We start from the raw sequence: 23,681 nt of genomic DNA on the forward strand, positions 1-23,681 counted from the left end.
CTCGCATAGTCTAATAAACTTGTCATGCCAGAGAACGCATTACATGGCATTGACGTAGTTACGAAAAATTAACTTAATTAACTAAAAATTAACTTAAAGTTAACTTTTGGCTTGAATTTAGCATTTTTACTGAATCTATCATGTCATCTTGGCGAGTTTTTTGGCAATTAATCCCTGGCATACTGCTAGTAATATACGAAAATCGAATTTGCGTTTTAGACACATTTTTCTCAACCGATTGAAACAAAACACGCACACACACAAAGCTGCTCTTGTAGTCATACTAAATTGGAGATTGGATTGGATAATTGGATTGGAGCTCTTGTAGTCATACTAATTTCTAAAATGTGTTTCTTAAACTCAAGGAGGCCTGAAGCGTGTAGTTTCGTTAAAATTTCGAGTTCGACTTTTTTTGACGATAACTGTACTTTTTATACTTTTCTTTCTTACTGTACTTCTCTACACTGTGTATATGAGAAAATAAAAAAATTATAAAAGGTGAAGTAGATCATGTCGGTCTGACCACAGTTAAATAAATAATATCAGAAATTGTAGAGATCATTTAAAATCAGCCCTTTTATCGACAGTTAATATTCCGAGAAAATGAGTTAGATTTAAGTTTAATTAAATTGCTTAAACGTAATTGCTTGCTATGGTTCCGTCAAATTTCCAAACATTAAAGCCGGGTTCTTTTAATTGTTCTTACATATGTTCTGTTCACTGTGTACATGAACTTTTCTAATTCAAACCAGTCCCATGATATCACAGTTCTCTCAAAAACGTAAATGCTCCATTTGATCTGTTTTCTAAATTTCGTGATACTGTAACTTCACTTTATTATTCCTCGTGTAAACTACACAGTTTTTAAATAAAACCTTTTTCATTCTTAACTTTCCATAATGGAAAAAAATCGCACTTTTGAATATTTGATGAAACAATAAAATTTGTTATTAAGAAATGTGCCAAAAATATTTTTAATAAATTGCCAAAGTTGAAGAAAAAATTAATGCAACTAAATTAGTATCATTAAAAAGATAGATTTTAAAGTTGTGTAAAAATCAAATTTGAGCAATATTTTCAGGAATTATCATTGAAAAAAAATTTAAAATATCATTTAATTTTTAAGTAATTAAAATTTCTTAAAAAATAAATGATATTTTAATTCATTCCGTGGTGCACATTCCTATTACTAATCGTTTAATTCAAAGTATATTTGCACCAAATTTGGTAGCTCTGTCTGCCGTACAAAGACATATACTGTTTGTCCATCAAGAGAACTCTTTCATTTGATGTGTGCTGTTCTTTGTGTATATATTGCAACAATACTTAATATGTTCAGGATTCTGAATACTTTAATAATTTTGAATTTATTGAATTACTTTTTGAGTTTATTTTCAAAATTTAAATGCAATGATACCGATGTGACGCTAAGCGTGCTAATGTAGCAAACTTGAATGCACTTGTACCTATCCGTAATGGGCTACTCGTGTTGTAACCTGTTTCTATAGCGACAGTCACAAACAAAGACATTTTGCGGGAAGAGTTCTGATGGCAGACATACAGTACACATGAGGTCGCGGTGGCCTGGTGGTAAGGTCTCGGCTTGTGGGCCATAGGTTTTCAGGTTCGAGACCCGATTCCACCGAAGAACCGTCGTGTAAGGGGGTCTGTTGCACGCTAAATCCATCATGCTAAACGTCCTCCCGCTGGTGTGGTGCGGTGTGGAGAGGGGGGTGCCAGCTCAGGTGTCGTTCCCGTCATCTGACAGCGGTTCAAAATTACGAGATCCGTCCCAAAAAAGCCCTAGTGTTGCTTTACAACGGGATGTTAATATAACTAAACTAAACTAACTATACAGTAAACATTCATCTTCATTAATAGTAGAGATGATATAACATGCTATAATTCTTTTTGAGGTCCACATCCCTGATGAACCATTCATGTGACAATCGCCTTGTTTCAGATTCGGACTTACAGTTTATTTCCTCCTTCACTTTGATTAACTTGTTAGATATATATAGCTCTAATAATAATAAAGATAAGTATGTGTATATTGGCGGTCTATAGACCAGATCGTTTGATCTACAGCTATCAAATTCATCACATATATGCTTAGGAGGGTGGAAATGTGCATTTCGATACATTTTTTTTTTTGAAATTTTAATAATAATTGTAATTATTTAAAAAAATATGCTAAAATTTGGCCTTTTTACAAGATAAATTCCAAAAACACTACACAAAAATGAATTCTGTACTGTTTCAACGATTAAAAAATTGTCTTCTTAATGATACCGATTTGATATATATGATACCAATTTCACATGTTTGATTAAGTCATAGATCAAACATTCGTATTCAAATTTGTATCTTCAAAAAAACCCGTCTGTTTGATATTGCTACTGTCGAGGAATTTTACTGTAGAATAGCATCTCCTTAACATAACAAATATAATTTTAACCTATTAATTTTTTAACTATTTATATTTTTTAAACATTTTAATAGTTGCAAATTTTTATTGACTCTGCCTCACCCATCCTTCACTTTTTTTATGACACCTTCTATTCTTCCTTAGAGTGTGCTCAATTTTTTTCATATTTAAACCAGATTTGATGGTAATGTTTTACAAAACTAATAATTTATTTTCACATGAAGTCAAAAAGGAACAGGAACATCAAAACCCTTCAACATGACCGAATTAAGCTTCTATAACGGCCCTTAGATATCGGGGCTCATCTTTCCCCTTCCAAATTTCACAAACTAGATTTTTTCCTTCTTGATACTAATTTAATCTCTATAAAAGCAGTGTTTTAATAACTAATATTTTGATAAATTGAAATAATAGGAATTTAGTTGCACATTGTCTTTAAAAGAGCCGATTTAATATCTCACATTTAAATAATTTTTTTTAATTTAATAGCAGTTTAAAATGAAACGATAAAAAGTTAATTAATATATTTAGAAAAATAAGACTATATTGATCTACAGGCGAAGTTGAAAACGCATATCCTAATGAGAATGTTTTGAAATTTGAAAGATAGTTTATTTTATTTTTGATACCATCGAATGCATGGCTGTTTAACCCTTTCTAGGGCCGTGGGAAGTATGCTTCCCACTAAATTTATCAATCTTTGTATGAATTTATGTAGGTTGACATAAGTTCTGACAAATTGTTTTAGAAAAATAGAAACTTAGATGATTCAGTTCTTTATCTCACACAAAATGATGTGTCTGGATTTGTTACTTAATTATTAATTAACTAAATTAATTAATTAATCAAATTAAATTTATCTAATAAGTTAAATGAATTCCTTTTCTTATTCTAATTTCAAGCCTAAAAATATTTTAACATAATACGACTAGAAACAAATGGCCCTTTAAAGGGTTAAAAGTCAAACGAAGCCACAAAGAATATTCTAAAAATGCCACTAAAAATATTCAAACCCAGTAACTCCCTTTCCTTCTGAAGTTGCCTTTTTGACAATTTGACCTTGATGAACAAGAATATAGATGAGAGCACATTACAATTCTAGAAGAAAAAAGTTATTCGCATGGCAGACGATTTTTATTTATTTTTATTTTAAAAGCTTCATCAGGAACATGTTGCCTCCATTTGAACTTTGTTGCTCCTCCAAACGTCCTGGTTTACATTTCAGAAAATATAATCACTTTATCCATACTAAAATCGAGAAGTTTTGAAAGTTATATTAATCAATTAACTCAATTTCAAAATGGATGTTATTCTGGAAATTTATTTCACCAAGCGTATGAAAGAATAAAAGGCATATGAGATAGACACAAGCTCTGGCTTTTACCGAATATTATTACAACTAACCTTGTAAAAATGGAATAACAGCGATTGAGAAGTATATCTGGAAATATGAAAAGGAGTTAACAAAACGCCGCTTCTTGACAGCTGGTGATGGAGTAGCCTTTGTGGTATCCATTACTTGCATTCGAAACTATGTCAATAACATTACTCCAGTCGGTTTACACCTCCAAATGTTGCTTTTTCCTCATAGAAAAAAAGATCGATATGCATATTCTCCAGTATTTTCCTTTTGAAATCCTGACTAGAGAATTCATCCGATTAAAAACGTTTTCTGCTGCGAAAGGCACGTGATAAAATTCTAGGGAACAGTTAAAATATCCGCACCTTGCATAGCCCCTCATCCAGTGACCTGATACCAAAGTTCTTGACATGTGAGGTTGAAATCGGAAGACTAGAATACACTTCCTCAATCGTCAAATATATGTAGATTTGAGGTTTATATATTTCCTATGTCTTCTCAGCGGTCTTTTTTTATTTTCGTATTTTCATTGAGATATGAGAAGTCCGGTTCTTACCCGGCAGGCAGCTGCTTTTCTTAATTGTTTATTTCAGCCTTGGAGAAAAAGTCAGGCTTATAAATGGAGTTGAGCAGTCGGTGAGCCGCATGGTTTGTTTATCGTTTGGAGCGGAAACAGTGTGAACCTTCGGTGTGCCTTTTTTTATTGTTATTGTTTCGTCGAGTTTTTTTGTTTATGCTTTTTATAGAGTCAGACTTTGAGTGCATTTAAAATAACAGCATATATTTTTTCGCAGGTAAGTAATTCATTTTTTTTTTTTATCGTTTGCAATGTTTAAAAAATAAATGGCGAAATGTTGGTTTTGTATAACTATTTTTTCAAATAAATGGCATGTAATTTTGTTTTGCATAAAATATCAAAACTGAGACCGCCGTTTTCTTTTTTTAAAAAAATGTTTTAAATTTGTGAGATATTTAGAGTTTAGGAAAATTAAAGAATATTTTTATTAAAATTATTAATTACTTTTTAAAAAAATTATTAAATTATTAATCATTTATTCAAATTGTTATTTTATTTTATTTAATTTTTTTTTTGTTTATCGCTGTCACTATTAAAAAATTAAACGGCAAAAGCATATTTTGTATAATTATTTCTTCGAATAAATAAACTGCAATTTTGCTTTGCACAAAATATCAAAATTGAAATTGACGTTTTCTTTCTAAAAACCAAAGTATTAAATTTGTGAGATTTTTTTGGGAAAAAAAATATTGATAATAAAAATATTAAAAAAATACTTTATTAAAAAATTTATCAAAAATTTTCAACAAAATACTTTGAACACTATAAGAAGAAATATATGTAACAAATGAAAATTAAGAAATATATGTAATAAATGTTTTCCAATCTAAAAGCAATAATTCGATGGTTTAAATAATTCATATTGCATGATATATTTATACGCTGCATGCATGATACGCTTGGCATGGCACTGGCGTACAATAGTTCCGAAATATCAACTTTGGAGGTGAATTTACCATTTTTACTGAATTTTTTTTTTTTGATAAATGCCGAGATTTTGGGAGATTAATCCCTGAAATAGTATCTGGGAATCGAATTTGCGTTTTAGACGCTTTTTTCCACTCGAATTGAAACAAAAATTTGACACAGAACTATACTTGTAGTCACAAAATCCCATACCAAATTTGATATTTAAGTCATTGCATTTTTGAGTATCACGTTTACATGTTTCTGAAAATACAGACCGACAGACAGTCAACCCATAGTTGAATTTGGTTCAAATTTGATTGGTATCTACTCTATAAATATTCAATTTGTGTACCAAAATTTATCGATCTAGCTCTCTTCGTTTTGTAATTATTGTGTTAACTTATATTCCAGTAGTTAGACAGACAGACTTACTTTGAAGGCATTTTGCTCAAAATTTGATAGATATTTACAAATTAGGCGTAAAGACCATGTACCAAATTACCACCCGTCTAACTGGAAGTGTTTTTGTGTTCACTTTTTCACAGACATACAGACAAATGGACATTTTCCAAAATCTGTTCTTCGAATTCAGAGAGGTATAAAACGTGGAGATTCGTCAAGATTTCGAGTTCGAATTATTTTTGATGATTACTCTACCTACTCTATACTACGTTTATGAAAAAGTAAACAATACTTAAAAAAAATATCAAAATTTTGAAAACAAATGTACTATGATTAAATTAACACCATTAAAAAGACAATTCTCGGAATTTTAAAATTATGTAAAAATCGTTTTTGTGCAATATTTTGTGAATTATCATTTTAAAAATTTCCAAAATCTCACTTGATTTTTAATTAATCAAAATTGCAATTAATTTTTTTAAAAAAAATTGTTCTTAAGTGCATGTTTTTATTCTCTCTCTCTCTCTCTCTCTATATATATATATATATATATATATATATATATATATATATCTTATAATTTGGTGGCTCTATGGTAACGGAGTGTCTTATAGAGACACAAACACCGTCTTAGTAGAGATTTTAGAGGCCTACAAACGACATTTTTTAGACGAAAAGGTCTGTCGGAATAGGTCGTATTTTTGCGACATATTAAAAAAAAGTGTATCTCCTCATTTTTAGGCTGATGTCAAATGTGACAAAAGAAGGGGTGTTTCTAATGAGTTTATTGCCCTTATGAGCGATTTGAAAAAGGATTTATGATATAGTGTGCTCTCTTGCTCAAAATAAAAAGAATAAACTTGAATTTCTTTTAATCTGGAGGTTTCCTTCGAAAGATTTAGGTACAGATAAAAAAAAGGTTTGAACTTGAACTTGGTATTTCTTGACTTAAAACATTCATCAAAAGCAAAAAAAAAAAAAAAAAAAATTCCGGAGACAACAGGCGTTTCACAACTTTTGACATTTCATTTCTCACTCAGCCAGTGCCATTCATTCAATTTTTTTTTTTTTTTTTTGCACCCTCGTGTTTTGGTACCATTTTCTGTAATTTTCGACAAATTTCTTCTTTTTTTTTTTTTTTTTTCCTTACTTTTATTTTGTAAGACCCTTCTACCTTCGTTGTATTTTGGAATCAATCAAATTAAATAAAATTTTTAAAAATATTAATACCACTTTTGTATGACAAGTTCCTATTAGAAATTTAATATTTTATTTTTTGCTATACTGAAAGGCTTCAGATTTTATATGGTTTCAATAATTAGTAATTTTCAAATGTTTTGTCTTCAAAGATTAATGTTTTTCGAAGTTTTCCTAAGGTTTGATATCTTATTTTTATTTTATTTATTCATTCATTTCTATCCGCCTTTGACTAATAGCCAAGAAAATTTTTGCGCTAAATATCAATTAAATCTTTTATGCATAGCTTGATGTTTATAACTTTCTCAATGGAACATTTTTAAGAATCAAATTTGGGACCGACATTACTGCCGTGTTATTTTAATCCGCTTTATTTAATTGCATAAATGAACCTTCCTAATGGAGTCGAGTCCCATGATGTCATTGCACGATTAAAATTTAAGATTTTGAGGATTCTATTTCAAATTTCACATTGCCTTTTACGGTAATGTATTTAACGGTATTACGGTTCCGATTTTTCATATAAATCCAGAATATTAGCAGAATCTTTCTTCCTCAGTTGTCTAAACATTGGCTGATAATAATGCAATTTATCAAGTGATGAAAGGACGAAAACGATTTATATTTCGCCGTAGCAATAAAATCTATTCTTAAAAATTGTGCAAAAAATATTTTTTAAAAAATTGTCAAAGCTCAAAAAAAAAAAAAAAAAAAATCCAAGGCTATTGAATTAAATGTATTACATGGTTGTATAAGTCAGTAATGTGCAACTATATTTTTAGAGTTATCACTGGAAAAAGCCGACATGTTTTTCCAACTTTTAATTAATTTTAAATTTTAGAAAGAGTTTTTTGAGGCACGTATTTCCAACTTCGAAACCATATTTTCACCAAATCTTTCATTTTCCATTTGGTATTCTTTACACATTTGAACAGATTATCAAAAATCTCATGTTTCCTGAGTGTTGTTCTTGAATGTTATCTTCTGTTATCTATTGTAGCTATTTTGTCTATTTTTAGGCGATAATAAGGGTATTAAGCAAACTTTCTTAATCTATATAATATATAGATAAATGTTTATTTTTATGTTTTTTATATGATTCTACAATTTTTATCCGATCTTAATGAAATGACTGATATACGTGCCAGAGATAAGAAGGCCATTGTCCACTTTTTTTAAGTGCAGAAATTGGTTGAAATATATTTTAATCAAAAACGTAAACAAGTTTTTGACATTTTTCAGCTACATTTTCTGAAAATTTTATTGTTGTGATGAAATTCAAACTAATTTCAATATTTCATTAAGCTATTCAATCATGTCAAAATTAAGATGAAAAAGTGCTTTCTTTGTCATTATAGCTCCGAAATAGGAATTTCACCTCCGCTTTTGTTTTGCATTATATATGTTACTGTAAATATAATAAATTGTGATTCTGTATAATTATTGGTGATATTATAATCACTAAAAAGCTTGAGAATGTTTATAAACAATCACTCATCAATCATACATAATCATAGGATTAATCATTAATTTCCACTCATATTTCAATGTTCATATTTTCCAGTCTTATCAAGTTTTAATTTAAAACTTTAAATAAATGCATTCTATTTTAACAGGGCCAGATTATTAAATAGACAAAGTAGGTTATTCCTTAGAGTAATCACAACTTTAGATGTCCCTGAGCCATTTTAGCGGCATTTTGAAAAGTATTTAATTTTAGGTTTTCATTTAATTATATAGACCATGCAATCAAACTTGCACATGTTAAAACTAAATAGTATTCGAATTAATTTTGGAATATTATTTTAGTAACATCACTTATTAGTTACTATTTACAAGTTTCATATTATATTATTTTATAATTCTAAAAAAAATGCAGTGCTTTATAATTAAAAAACAAATGCCCGATCTTATTATTGAATATTGTTTAAACAGTGTTTCATCATTTTTTAAAAAATTTTTGTTTAATATTTATTTTAAATTTTAGTTGTGTATTTTTTATACGCTATATATTGAATCCACCCTTTATAGAGTTATTTACAATTAAGTATTTTGCGATTTTGGGTTGTTAAATTTTGGTACTTAAAATTCTTAGTAACAAATTGAATTAAAATCAATAAAATAATCAATTAAATTACAAGCAATAAGAAACAATAAAATTGGTTTTGATAAATAAATTGATTTATTAATCAAAACCAATTAATTTAATCAATTAAATCAATTGACTTTGAAAGCATGAAGAGAAAAGAGGGTCTCAACTGTCGCTTTGTTTAAGGACTCCTAGAAGGCCTAATCTGGCCTTACTTATTAATAAGTTTATATCCGGGAAAGTCAACATTCCGGACAAATAATATGGTTCGGAAAAGGCAAATTCATTTATAAATGACTGAAAAAAATGTACGTTACATTGTTGGGGAAGAAGGGAATGGCCGACCTCTTTAATGTAGTATCTTAAACAGAAGAGTCACTATCTAATAATCTTGTCAAATCAACTAAAAAACACTAGCACAATATTTCTTCATAATATTTTATGACCTCGCAAAGTTGTAATTTTGGAATTTTTCCGTTCTACTGTGATAACATCACCAAAAAGTGCATCTAGGCTTAAGGAAAACAACACACTCTAAACTTCCTCGTTGAAACATGAGTAACACTTACATTTATTTGTTAACAAATTTCCACCCTCGTTCGAAATTTAGTAATTCTGGAAGCGCAGAGAAGAAAAGTTATTAAAAATGCGCAACTCATCTGCATAATCGAAGCGAGCGCAGGGCTGGTCCATGAAATCGAACTTCCAAACGTGCGGCATTGAGATGTCACAGAGTAACACATTTCGCGGCTAGGTGTGTTCGTGAAATTTATACATTCGTTTCGAGGTTATTTACTATAAACATTCGCTACATTTTCCTCTTTCATTAGACCGCTTTTGTGTCGTGATTTAATCCGTTTCAGTTATCAGATATGTTGCTTTTTGTTCTTGGCGATACACTTGAAAAATAGTTCCGACATGCGGCATTAGCATACAATCAAAACGCAAGAAAAACATTAATAAAACTTCCTTTGTGTTAGCAGACTTGTTTCATACTAGTAGAAATAGTTACTTATGATAAGCGAGTTCATTTTGTGTTATTTTTTATTATCTGTCAATCATTTTCTTTCAAAAAGATATTACTTTTCGCCTTCGCATTAGATTTTTTTTCAAATTTCTGATTATTTATTTATTATCTAGCGCAACTAAACTTGTTAGAGAATTCTAGATTCTGATTTTCTAAAAAAGAAAATTAAGACTTTTATCTCAATGAGATTTATATTATTATTTTTAAATTCAAAGTCAAAAAGAGAAAAAAATTCAAGTTTTATTGCATATTTTTTATGAGTAATTTCTTAAAGCTAAACTAAATAGTTTTCATAAAAAAAAATTCTAAAAAAACAGTAAATAATTCTTTTAAGAAAAATTTCTGAAAGAATAACTGCATTAAAAGCACTTTTTAACCATTTAAAAAATTCAAGCTACCAATAAATGCCGGTATTTCCTCTGGTTTTAATAAAGTTCAAAATATTATAAATAATTTTTAATATATGTACAGTACATTTATAAGTTTTTTTTTTATTTATAAATGGTTTCATCATAGCCCCGATTCATTCATAATCATTCTACGGCACAAAAGACCAAGAGCTTCGATTATACGACGTTTCATCCTTTTTCAAAAGTTTTTTTTCCCTTCGGTCATTTTTTTAAAAATTAATTTCTATTACTAATGAGATTTTTATGGCTTCAGAGTTATTCACAATTGACGAATTAGCAGACGATAAATAAATCTGATGTTCAACCAAGCAATGAAAAAAAATAGTTCATTTTTTCCCCCAGTTCGTAATGAATTTTTTTGAAAAATTTCGAGCTTATTTTGCTTGTCAAAATATTTGTAAAAAAATTATTCAATGAGTTTAATTTGATTGATTCTCTTATTAAAAAATGTTACTTTTTTCTTTCGAATTAGATGCTTTTCATATTTCTCATTATTCCAAACGTTTATTTATTATCTAGCACAACTAAACTTGTTAGAGATATTTTTGATTTGACTTTTTTTTTTATAAAGACTTTTACCTCAATAAGATTTATATTATATTTTTAATGTGCCAATTATATGTTGCAATTTGTATTAAAGTGTTTAAAATTTAATCATTGCTTTCTATACTATGTATTATTTAGATACTAGTGTTATCTTAAAAAACCGTTTTTACTTTAAAATGAATTTACATTAGTAGCAATTATTTGAATTGTAATGATCAAAATTGTTTATTAAGATTTCGATTATACTTTCCATTATATTATATTTTTATATATACGTCATTTTATGTCAGTCCTTGGAAGACGCATAAACAGTATTTTACTGCATTTTGGGTCAATGGATTCTATCTCTGAAAATAATTCAAATTCACTTTCATTATTTTGCCATTCTCTCCTCACTCTCTCTCCATTTGGATTGCTAAACATAAGGTTACAAAATTTTTGAAACTTTCAGATATAATGTTAAAAATAAATATATTTATATTTATTTTGGTCCAAAACATTTCGTCCTCATTAGGACAATTTATGCGATTTGATTATTTTATCTATTGAATATATTATATAAGAAATTTTAATCAAATCGTAATTATTATTGAATTTGCCCCAAATTCATAAAAAGTGCATATTTATAACACTCAACTAAATAATCATAAATATATCCAATAAAATATAGTATGTATATGTTATATTAATTTATATGTTAACTAAATATATTGTTTGCTCCATTGAAAATTATTTTTCTTACACTATATATTAAATTACATATATGCATTTTGTAACAATTAAGCATTTTATCAAATAAATAAAATGTATAACATTTATACAAGTTTATTATATAAAATATAAATATTAAGCATATTTTTTAATAAATAAACGGAAAAGAACAGAAAAAAAATTTTTATAATGAAAATTATGTATGCAATCGGAGGTGGTGGGAATTGTTTTCTGAAATCATACTTGAATTATTTTCAAAATCGAACTTTGCAAAATTGCAAGACTTTAATCAGAGAATAAATGCCTTTTTTTTTTCTCCCTTTTATTCTTCATATTATTTTATTTGGTAGATATTTTCATTGAATTATAAACATTAAAATTTATAGTTTGCATTCTGCCGGATTAATTAATAAATTATTCATTATTATTTAAATTATTTAGATCCAGAGTTCAAATCTGTTAAAACAACCTTGATTACCAGGCAATTAGATATCGTAACTTATGGAAAAAATCTCTTGCATCATATAGTATCTTGACGTGATCACTGGGAAATAGTGTTTCTGTACTTTTGAAAACTTTTGCATAGAAGAGGTAAAAGGAAAGAGAAACAGAGTTTGCATTTCTTCTTTTTTCACATTTTCGTATATTAGTATAGAGAAAGTATAGCAATTGTCAAAAAATTCGAACTCGAGATTTTGACAAATCTCCAAGTTTTAGACTTCAAAGAATTTGAAAAAACACATTTTTGGGAAATGCCCGTCTGTCTGTATGTCTCTCTGTCTGTGACAAAAATAGCTCCAAAACGCTTTGAGTTAGAAGGATTAAATTTGGTGTGCGGTCTTTACACCAAAGATTTCTATCAAATTTTGGGTAAAATATGATTAGAGGAAGTCTGTCTGTCCTGCTGTTGGAATATAAGTTAACTCGATAATTACAAAACGAAGAGATCTAGTTGGATAAAATTCGGCACATGCATTTAACATCTATAGTGTAGACACTTATCAAATTTTGAGCCAAATCCAATGAGGGATTGACAGTCTGTCGGTCTGTACTTTCAGAAATTTATAAACACGATAACTCAAAAATGCAGTAAGTTAAATATATTAAATTTGATAAAGATTTTGTGACAAGTGTAGCTTTTTAACAAATTTTTAACAAATCTATTGGAAAAAACGCCTTTAAATACAAATTCGATTTTCGGATGTTATTAGCTTTATGCCAAGGCTTAATCGCCAAGAATAACGTGATAAATTCGGTAAAAATGTTAAATTCACGCCAGAAGTTAATATACTCTAATATTATACACCAGTATCATGTAGAGCGTTTTCTGGCATTAGAGAGTAGGCGAGAAAGTTTTGGAAAGACCACTCGTGCTAGTTAAATAGTGCTATTAAAATAAAACACATATTTTTATAATCATACGGTTTTGAGGCCTCAATGAGTTTGGGCATTGCACTCTTTCAAAACTATAATGTTAAATATACAAAATTTAAAAACAAATTACTAACCTTTACACAAATACATGGTTCCAGACTTATCCACTTGAACTTGCTGTAAAATTCTATGTCTTCAGGAAACTTATTCCATTAACACACAAAAAAATTATAAGACTGGAACACTAAATACATTACACTGGTAAAGAAGCTGCGGCCCTTCTGTGGAGATGCGTTTGTTTAAGCAACTATTTCCTTCAAGGAAACTGAATAGTATCCTCTCTTTGCTAGCTCAATAGGGATGATTAAAATCAAGAGACTAAAATGCAAGGGAAAGGAAAATTTTCAGGGAAAAATATGAGTAACGGAAAAAAAGCAAATCTGACAGAAAGTGAAGGTCGATTAGAATTTTATTATCTAAATTAGTCTTGTTAGGCCGTTAGATTGATAACTATTAAGTTCGGGACTTGTGGTCTGATTTTTATCTTCCTTAGAAATATCATTGTTAAGCGAAATTATCAAGTGCAAAATTAAATCAATTAAAAATAGCGTCCTTGAAGAATCTAATCACGTGTGTAAACAATCAAGCTGACCACATAACAGATATTTTTTTTAAGATTATTTTCTCGCATATAAAGTAAACAAATAGGAAATATGAGGATTGTCAAAAATTGAATTTGAGAATATGATTAATCTTAATGTTACAAATTTTGGGAATTATGTCTATCTGTATATGAACATGATAATACAAAAAACGTTTTAAGATAAACGGATTCCATTTACTATGTAAAAAAAAAATTTATCGATTACTATCAAATCTTGAACAAACCCCATTCGAAGGAAATGTGTCTGTCCGGCTGTATGGAGACGGTAGCCACAAAACGTAAAGAGTTATGTAGATGAGAATTTTTAAATGTAAATATTAACATTTGTTGTTTCTGATGGCACTTTTCAAAGACCTCACTAAGTTCAGAGATTTTAAGCCGAATTTTTTTGCGTCACTTGCTTTTCAGTAGCGCCATCTAGGGCCAAGAGTACGATTTAGTTACTCACGCATCACAACCTTTTTTTACGGGGCGGACTTTATTCATGCATTTCATTCATTCAACCACAGATCGTAATTTAGACCTGAACCAGAGAACGACCATCTCTGACCCAGTACCCCCAATGGTATTACTCTCGACATGGAGGACTTTGTGACTACAACAGATTGACACGTACGCCAGCCACCACCACACACGGAGAGTCTTTGGTTGGCGGGTTCGAATTCACAACCCAAGGGATGCGAATCCAATGCACTACCAACCAGGCCCATTTTGAGATTTAAACTGTATATCTGTATCAAATTTGATATCAAATCTGTTATTTATAGGTCTGTATTTTTGCATTTACGTAAACAAAATAATTTAAAAACGTATCAGTTTAGATAAATGAAATCTGTTCACAGTTTTAGCATCTAAACTGTAGATTATTGTCAAATCAGATTTGAACCGGAATTATCAAGGAGTTGGTTATCTGTCGTTCAGCATTTTTGCATGACCATGAATACGGTTACTCAAATACTCAATGACTTAAAAATAGATTAAATTTATTTGATCTTGTGAATACGGTTTTAATTCTCTGTCAAAATTTGGTTTTAATAGATTGAAAAATAAAAGTCCGAATTGTATATTCGATTTTTTTTAAAAAAATATTTATGCATTAACCTCATCCCTATTATTAATCGCCAAAAAATTGTCAAAAAACAAGCTAGTTTCAATCAAAAGTCAATTTCAAGCCAAAAATCAATACTTCTTAATTATTGTTCACCAATGCTATTCAGTTAATACACAAATACCAATTATCTTCCCTACGAAGCACGAAGCTCTTATGAGTGGAAAACTGAAAATAAAAAATGTGACCATTCAGCAGCTCGAGGTCTAAAATTTTATGTGAGGGAAAGGGGCAACATGCTTATTAGAGAATATGCGAAAACACTTTGGAGAGCCCTTGGTTGGAATTAAGCCTATCTCTCTGTCCCTCTATTTGAACACGTTAAATAAAAATGGCTGGGTGGTTGAAATTTTGTGAGCGGTTTTTACAGATAATTTGTAGACTTCTTCCAAATTTTGAACAAAATCCATTCATAAGAATTTCTATCTGAGAGCAAGCGAATACAATAATTTTAAAACGGAAAGATCTAAATAGATGAAATTCGGTTCACTTTTAGCATTTAAAGTACATAAACGTAACAAATTTTGTATCCAATCCGTCTGCGGATTGACCTTGTTATCAGTTCTGTATTAAATTTTGATCTTTTATGAAAAAACTTCTTGAAAACTTCTTTTATGAAAAACTTGAGAAAAACCTTCTAAATTACAAGCTCAATTTCCTTCACTATATTATTAAAGTATGAAATATTCATATGTGGGACTATGAAAATAAAAATCTGAGCATTTGCTGCGATCACGGTCTTGTCAAGTTCACAATTTTTATCCTGGTGATAGAGAGGATAGAAGCTACATTAGGGAGTATACGAGGGTGTTTCTTGGGGAGACCAGGCCCACTGATGTGAATAATGTCTGTCGGCCTCTCTGTGAGCACGAAAACTCAAAAAAGCATTGATCTAGACCGATGTAATTTGGAATTTAGTCTAAATATGAATTTTGTCGAATTTTATCAAAATGTGGATGAAATTCGACAGCACAAAATCAGTCTGTTTGCCTTCGTGAATGAAAAGAAGTTCATATAAAAACGCAACAGTCTAGATGGATACAATTATACACACATTTTTTTTTTCATTAGAATCATAGTTTTGTATCAAATTTTAAATCCAACCAGTGGAAATTTGTTGCTGTTGTTTCTTACGGCACTTGTCATCATCAGTAGAAAGTAACATACAGAACTCACATTCGGTTTTGCTCACCCTAAATTCGACATATTCTTTTAATTTATTTCAAAGGAGTGGCTTAGCGACCTTGGAGCATGGCGCAGACTTCAGTTCTAGATAGCGCCAAGGGAAAAATATTAGTATATTCATATATGAGAGATACCATAAGAGGTGGACGAAAAAATAATGCCATTCATCCGGCTCCACTTACAACTGACTATGACATTCCTTGAAAGTCGATGGGAGAAAATTCGTCCTTATAAATTTAGAGGCTGTGAAATGAAAATTTCAATGAAAAATCATTTGTATAGGAAACCACAAAATTTGCTCAATACGATTTTGTTTTCATGAATTAAAATCACTACCTTACTTATAAAACAAGCTTTCAACAAATCACTAGACTGTTCTCCCTTCGACTTTATCATATGCTTCCCCTATATCATATTTTGTCTTTAGATTCGTCCTATAGTGAACGGAATCGAGTATTAGTATTATTTCATAGATATATTAATAGATGCTAAGTTCATGACCCTCAGGATTGGCGATCATTTGGCGACGAATTTGGTGAGAAAAATGAAGGATATAGAATAGCTGAGAATCTTGACAATAGCCTCGTTAAGACTGGAGTTCTAGAGTTTGTTCTAGAACAGTAGATGTCTTGTTATGGGAGTTATAAAAAGCAGATTTCAGTTGTTCAGTTGAATCGAGAGAAGTCTGTTCAGATGGACTCAAACGAGTATTCAAGTGAATTCCTAGTTTGGAAACTCGATCTCCAATGAATTTTCTCGGGACTCAATGTTGCGATTATTTAATTACGCTTTATTACTTGTTAGTATCTACAAGTCCTGCTTTATCTGTGTTTTGTGCTGACTAAAGAGTTGTTATCCACTATTCAGCCAGTTAGATTTCATATAGATTTTCTCAGTTTTAATCCATAATTTTGTCGAAAAACTGCACGCCTAATTTCATTCATCATATTTGTTCGGTTATTTTGTATAAAAGTACAGATAAACAAACAGATTTCCCATTGATTAGTCGAAATTTGATAGAAGTCAACAATTTAGAAATATGCAATCTACTACAGTTTAGTGTGAAAACCAATCTACAATTCTACAATTTCAATAGCATTAGTGTAAAAATCTCATATCAAAGTTTATCTCTAATTTTCTGAGAAATGAACAGACAAATAAATAATATGGGAAAAATTATATAATAATCATAATGCCAAAAATGGGTTTGTGGGACTCAGGGTCATTTATACAGATTCACTAAAAACTCGAAATCAAATTTTTTAACAATTAAAGTACTTTCTCTTTATATTCTTCAAGTAGAAGCCAGTAAAATGTAAAATTCGAGTATTCTGTGGTGAATCTTGAATAGCATTTATATACAGCTTTTGAAAAAAGATTTTTCTAAAATTCAAATTATGATCAGAATAAATATATAAATGAAATCATGAAAAAAGTATATTAAACTACCTTTTTCAATGTGACTATTTTAATAGGTTTCTAAAAAAAACCTTTTAAAGACAACAAAATAAAATCTCTTTATATTTTTTCATTCCATTTATATCCTATTTCACATTTTGTTAGAACACATTTTAGGTTTGATAGCATTTTTGATTTACGAAAAAAATACGATATACAGTACACTCCCGATTATCCGCGGAATTGGGTGGCGCGGCCGACGCGGATAACAAAAATCGCGGATAATCCGAAAAAAGCTAAAAACGGGTATAGCAAAAGAGAAAACAGTCATTCCAACTTGGAAAAATCGTTTTATGTACAATAAAACGTAAAATAAACAGCAGGAAATGTTTAATTAACGCTTAATATTTTAGTATATCACTCAAAACTAACCTAAAATGCATTTTGTTAATGAAAACAGAAAAGTGCTTTGTACTTACGAGAGGCGTCAAGGATACACAGAAAAATTAATACATATGTACTGTTTTAATACTGTAATGTATTATGTAATTACAAAAGCATAACTGTAAAACTGCACCTTTTTGAAGAAATCAGTAAAAAAAAACTTTGTGCGGCAGGCGCGGATAATCCGCTCCGCGGATAACCCGCCCGCGGATAATCGGGAGTCTACTGTAATTATAAAATAATGATTGAACTTAGGCTTATCATATATCAAAAAATATTGTAACTATAAAATTAATCAAAATCTCATGAAAAGCCTAAACGTTTATTTGCTTATTTTGCCGAAAAGTTATTGCATTATACAAATTGCTGAATAATTATTCCTTTCATTACTTTTTTTTTGTTTCAGAAAATTTCACTTCTCAGTTGGAGCGGGGTCTTATTTGTTAGATGGGTTATACATAGTAAATAAGAACACTACTTTTTTAATAATCAAATGAAAATGTTCATCCATAAAAAAAAATAGTTTGTAATATTTTTCAAACATTCCATATCAGATCAATGGAGAAATAAATTATTATTTTTTTTTACGAAACAATAACAGAAAAAAATAAAATATTTCTATTATTGAGTGGTAAAAAGTAAACATATCTTTCTCCATTTTTCATTTCATTCATATTTTAGGGAAATTAGTCGACAGTTGCATGCGTAAAAGCCCCGCGTATTTTCCATTTCTGAAAATTATAATCCACATTTCCCTATAAATATTGTAACATGTCGAAGATATTAAATGTAATTGGCAATGGTCGAACGTAAACCCTGTTTTTAAGGTGGTTAGAATCGATTATTTTGACCCGCCCTGAAATATACGGAAAAAGTTAATTGAAAACGACAAAAACGCCTCTACAGCATTGCCTAAAACTATGGTTGAGTCCTAAAGACCATCACCAGCCACGGTACAACCTTTTCCGTAGGAGGCATGCCCCATTATTAGGCGGAGGTAATCAGCCCCCATACCATTTTTGTACCCACAAAGGTGACGCGGACCAACCAGCATGGCGAAAGTTTTTTGTCCTAAAATCTAAGGTGCTCTTCGTTGGGAGGGAGTGGGAGGAGGATCCTGCTTTTAAGATATCCTCAAAGGAGCAAAACGTAAATCGTGAGATCTAAAGATCTAAGGGTCCTCCTTTAAAAAGGCTAATCCTTTATTATTTAATTGGTCAATCAATGGCTAAGAATTTATGTGCGAATGTTTGGTATCTCACATGGAAAGATCGAAACAAAAATTTTACATCTACTTTTATTCCCATTTAGCTCTGAAGAATTTGCATTGATTTTAACATGATTCAGAAACCTGATTCGATGGTTGTTTTGTAATTATCAAATGCAGTTTAAATATTTAGATAAATTTAACATATGAATAGATCAGGCATTAAATCAGACATTTCTCAATTATTCCAAAAAATTAGAGCTAAAGAAAAGTTGAACTCCGATTTTCTTAAACTGTAAATTCCGAATCAAAATGGAGTCGCAAAAATTCTGACATATCGATCTTTCGTTCAACTTTTCAATATTATTAATGAATGAATATCAAGAGATATTTTGTGGTCAATTACCAAATAAATGCATATATGGTCCTATATACTATATTTCTTTGATGACCTCTATATATAGAATTTGAAAATTCTAGAATTAGTGTTGCGTTCCATAATATTAGAAAGGAAGTCTAGTATGAATTTTTGACCTCTATATACAGGTATACATTTTTGGTCTCCAGTAAATAAAAATGAAAATATTGGAATAGTTAAATTATTTTTATTATTATTATAATAAAAATAATAATAAATGAAATTTGGATAGTATATAGAATTTCATTTATTTAATATCGTTAATATTTAAGTTATTGTGTTCACATGCACATGAACATGCAGAACCAACAGATGGACATCCAGTTGATGGATCTGCTGCATAAATTTAATACACATTTGCATTACTGATGGTAAAACTATGTGCCAAATTTTATCTATCTAGCTGTTCGTGCTTTTGAGTTATCGTGTTCACTCGCACATGAATACATACATTCCTTAAATGTATTCCGCCTCAAATTTGACTGCAATCTGCAAATTTAAGGTTCCTCTAACTCAACATGCCAAATTCCTCTCCTCTAACTCAATGCTCTTTTGAATTATAAAGTTCACAGATTGGCCGAATTCCAAAAATATGTTTATCGAACTCAAGGAGGTAAGTATAATCAGCGGAAGGGGTCCGGAAACTTTTTTTGCATGCTCTCTTCATTAAAGGTTCTTTTTTTTCCCTTTCCACCACATAAAATTGGAAACCTTGGGTACCATCACGAATACTTTGCATGACATTAGATAAATAGTTACGAAATATAGATCTTTGCCGTATAGCTAGCAGTTTACTGAATATGTTGCGAATATATGCATTTTAGAAGCGCTTTTCCAACTGACTGACACCTAAATTTGACACAAAATTATAGTTGTTATTCACAAGATGACATACCGAATTTCATTGATTTAAGTTCTTGCGTTTGCATGCATATGAAAGCACGGACCGACGGATCCGTATTTTTCCATACTTTAAGCGAATTCTTCTTCATTCGATATAGTATATTAAATAATATTTCAAAAACACTCCCTCACTGAAATACCAACGCCTTCTACTATCTTCCCTTTTCATCTTCAACCAGAGCAAGCAACTACGAAGATGTACTAGTTTGCTTGCATCTCCGCCTTCTCATGCTTCGCCTAACATTTTTTGAAGCACCCTGCATATCCATAACACTTAATCCAGCATAATAATTGTGAAATAGTTTTGTGTTTAATATGGTCATTCATTATGATGAAATTGTTTTAAATTCTAATTGTTTTGACTGCATTCTGAAAGATATCAGTGGAACCATGGAATGATAATGTAGTCCTCATCAAATGCGCTATGAAATTTCAATTTGGCTTTCGTTAAGCATTTGGCGGCGGAAAAGAATGGCATTGTGGTTCAAACGTTTACAGTTTGCTACCAAATGCCATGCTTGGTTATGTTTGTTAATGCAATTGTTACTTAACAAGGACCGAATTGTTACTTAACAAAATGCCTCTACAGCATTGCCGAAAACTGTGGTTGAGTTCTAAAGACTATCACCGGCCACTTTCATTTGATTGAGCTAATTTGATGTTTATTAAACCCTCAGAAGCACCCTGTATTTTCAATAGGTCTAAAACTCTAAATATTTTGCATGGATATTTGTAAGCATGCCTTCAAACACAAATTTCCAGACAACAATTTCAAAAAAAAATTAAATAAAATAATTTGCTAAAAAATCAATAAAATTAAAATATTTAATCAATCAAAAGGCATTTTTAAGAATACTCTAATTGTATTATACAAATCCTACAGACTCAGTATGATCTCTTAAGAATTGTTTTGCAGCAATTTTTCACCATTTCCAAATTAAAGGATTAAACAGATACAGTAGACAACCCTCTAAAGGTTTGGCAACTTTAAAGATTTCTCGATTTTTTTTTTTACTCTGTTTTCAATTTAAATTTTAAGCTGGGTAATTTTCAAGGTAACTTGATTTTCAAATTTATGTACTCGAACTTATCACAATTAAATATTCATTGATTTTTCAAAACATATAATTTTTATAACTTTTTTTCATGTTTCCGAATTTGTTTGCAAATTAATGTAATGCACTTTTTTTCCGCTGTTGATAGACTGGCTTGTAGGTTAACGAAAATAGAAAATTTTGTATTAGAATATTAAATTGTGTTTAAAAATTACTTAAATTATTTTTATAATTTTGCTTATAACACCTTTAGATTTATATTTTAATTCTTTTACCTGCGAAATACTGAAACCAACTTTTTAAAAGATCTATTTCTAAAGATCTATCTTGGCGCACTATCGCCAAACATGATTCTTGCATCAATAAACCAAAAAACAGCCAAATAACGTTCTTTGTAGAAAGTTGCATTCTAAGCATTATGAGGTTATAACAAATATGGCATCCTGAAAGTATTATTCTGTTAAAATAAAATTCAAGAACATCATACTTTTACGGCCACAGATGGCATCATATTTATTCACTTCCAAGACACAGACAGTACAACGCAGTTTTCTTAATTGATTTTCTTTTATCTTTGTGTTTGTCCTTTGGATCTGCATGATTATTTGCAGATTCAGCTGTCAGAATCGTAAATGATCTTCTGGAAATCACGGTTTGTGTAGAGGCATTATCTTGAGTAATAGGCGAAAGATTTAAATTTTCTTCTATTTTCACCTCATGACATTTCTTCCTCCTTTGCTTAGTAGAGTCTTTTTGTGTTTTATCATGTTTCTGGCATGTGTCTCTTTTTTTGGCAGCCGCAGTCATAGGTTGGATGTCTTTTGCATGTACTTTACTACACTTCTGCGATACCACTTCTATATGAATCAGACATCTTTTGCGCAACTTCTTTTTTCTCTTTTTTTCTATGCTTTGCGATCTGTTCAAAGTAAATCCATCGACTGATATCAAGTCTGAAGGATTGTCGTCTGCATTTACCACCTGTTTGTACGAATATTTCTTACTGTATTTACGATGTTTCTTTCTAAAATTAATAATTTTATTCGTTCCTGTAAATTCGACACCTGAATTTGGTGGCTTAAAGTTTTCGCTTATTTGTGAATAATAACAATTTGACAATGGGCCAGACTTGAACAGATGTGAACTCTTCCATTTCTTGGGTTGTTCAGGTGACTGATGACTTTCCTCTTTAATATCTCTATTCTGTTGAAAACTGTTAGAAGATTTTATCTTAGAATGAACAGGACAGTGAAATCTATTTCTCAAAATGCAATGAGAATTTTCAATTATATTGGTTTCATGCAGTCTTTTCCATTTTCCAGTGAGTTCGAACGGCTGATTTTCACAAACAACCAGCCTCAAGTCGGTTTCCTTCTCGTTTCGGGACGAATTTTGCAGTCGGCTATCATTTTTAGTTGACTGATTACTATGATTATGCACTTCAATTTGCCCATTTTCATTTTCAACCATACATTTCCAACTTTTCTTTGATTTCTTTCTTTTGATATTAAGTGTTGATATCGGCATATCTGATTTTTTAAAGTCAGATGTTTTTCTAAAATATCCGAGAGCGGGTGCGCTTTGAACCAGAGAGGAAGTTTCATTCATTTTCATTCGATTAGTCGAGTTTCGTTTTGAAGGTTGCAAATTCCGCAGGGAAATATAGGAATTACGTGACTCATGACCGAAACTGTGAAAGTACAGCGATTGACTTCTTGGACAGTACCTCCGACTTTGTGAAAGCTGGTCGTTTTCAAAAGCTTCATTATCAGCCACTTCATTTGAGTTATGATTTCTCTCAGTTTTCAAATTTATTAAACTATTTTTGTATCGTTGAATTGATCTGCTTTCTTCTATCCTACTGCTACTGAAACTCTCACTTTTCGAACGATCTAACTCATTTTTTCGCATGCTACAAGACCTCGTACTTTCGGTCATTTGATTACACAGAGTTGATTGAGTTGACTCTTGCTGAATATTTACTGAATGTAAGCTCCCTTTATCTGACATATTTTCTGATATTTGATGGGTCGTATCATCATTAAATTTCTGCACGTGCTGAATTCCTTTTCGATTAGGATAGTTGGAAGAATGAACTTTGCGAATACTTGGCACCTCTTTCGTTTGCATGGAAATAAGTTGTTCTCGTGTGTTCTCGTATATCGAATATGAGTCTGCTACAGGCAAGTGTTCACGACTTGTTTTTGAAGATAAGCCTGCATTTGAATTGCTTTTCTTAGAAGAGCTTTCAAGTTCAAGAAGTGAAAAT

At 30.3% G+C, this 23,681-nt stretch overlaps 1 protein-coding gene across 1 annotated transcript in view; it reads right to left on the reverse strand.

The window, feature by feature from the left end:
* LOC129976113 (adipocyte plasma membrane-associated protein-like) overlaps nucleotides 1-13,318 on the reverse strand; it is a 49,052-nt gene extending 35,734 nt beyond the window's left edge. Inside the window, exon 1 of the mRNA XM_056089500.1 lies at nucleotides 13,165-13,318. Coding sequence (XP_055945475.1) covers nucleotides 13,165-13,180 — 16 coding nt within the window. The 5' untranslated portion in view covers nucleotides 13,181-13,318. The remainder of the gene's footprint in view (nucleotides 1-13,164) is intronic.
* Nucleotides 13,319-23,681: the final 10,363 nt, after the last annotated feature.

The sequence above is a fragment of the Argiope bruennichi genome, chromosome 7 (assembly GCF_947563725.1).
Source record: "Argiope bruennichi chromosome 7, qqArgBrue1.1, whole genome shotgun sequence".
NCBI lineage: Eukaryota > Metazoa > Arthropoda > Arachnida > Araneae > Araneidae > Argiope > Argiope bruennichi.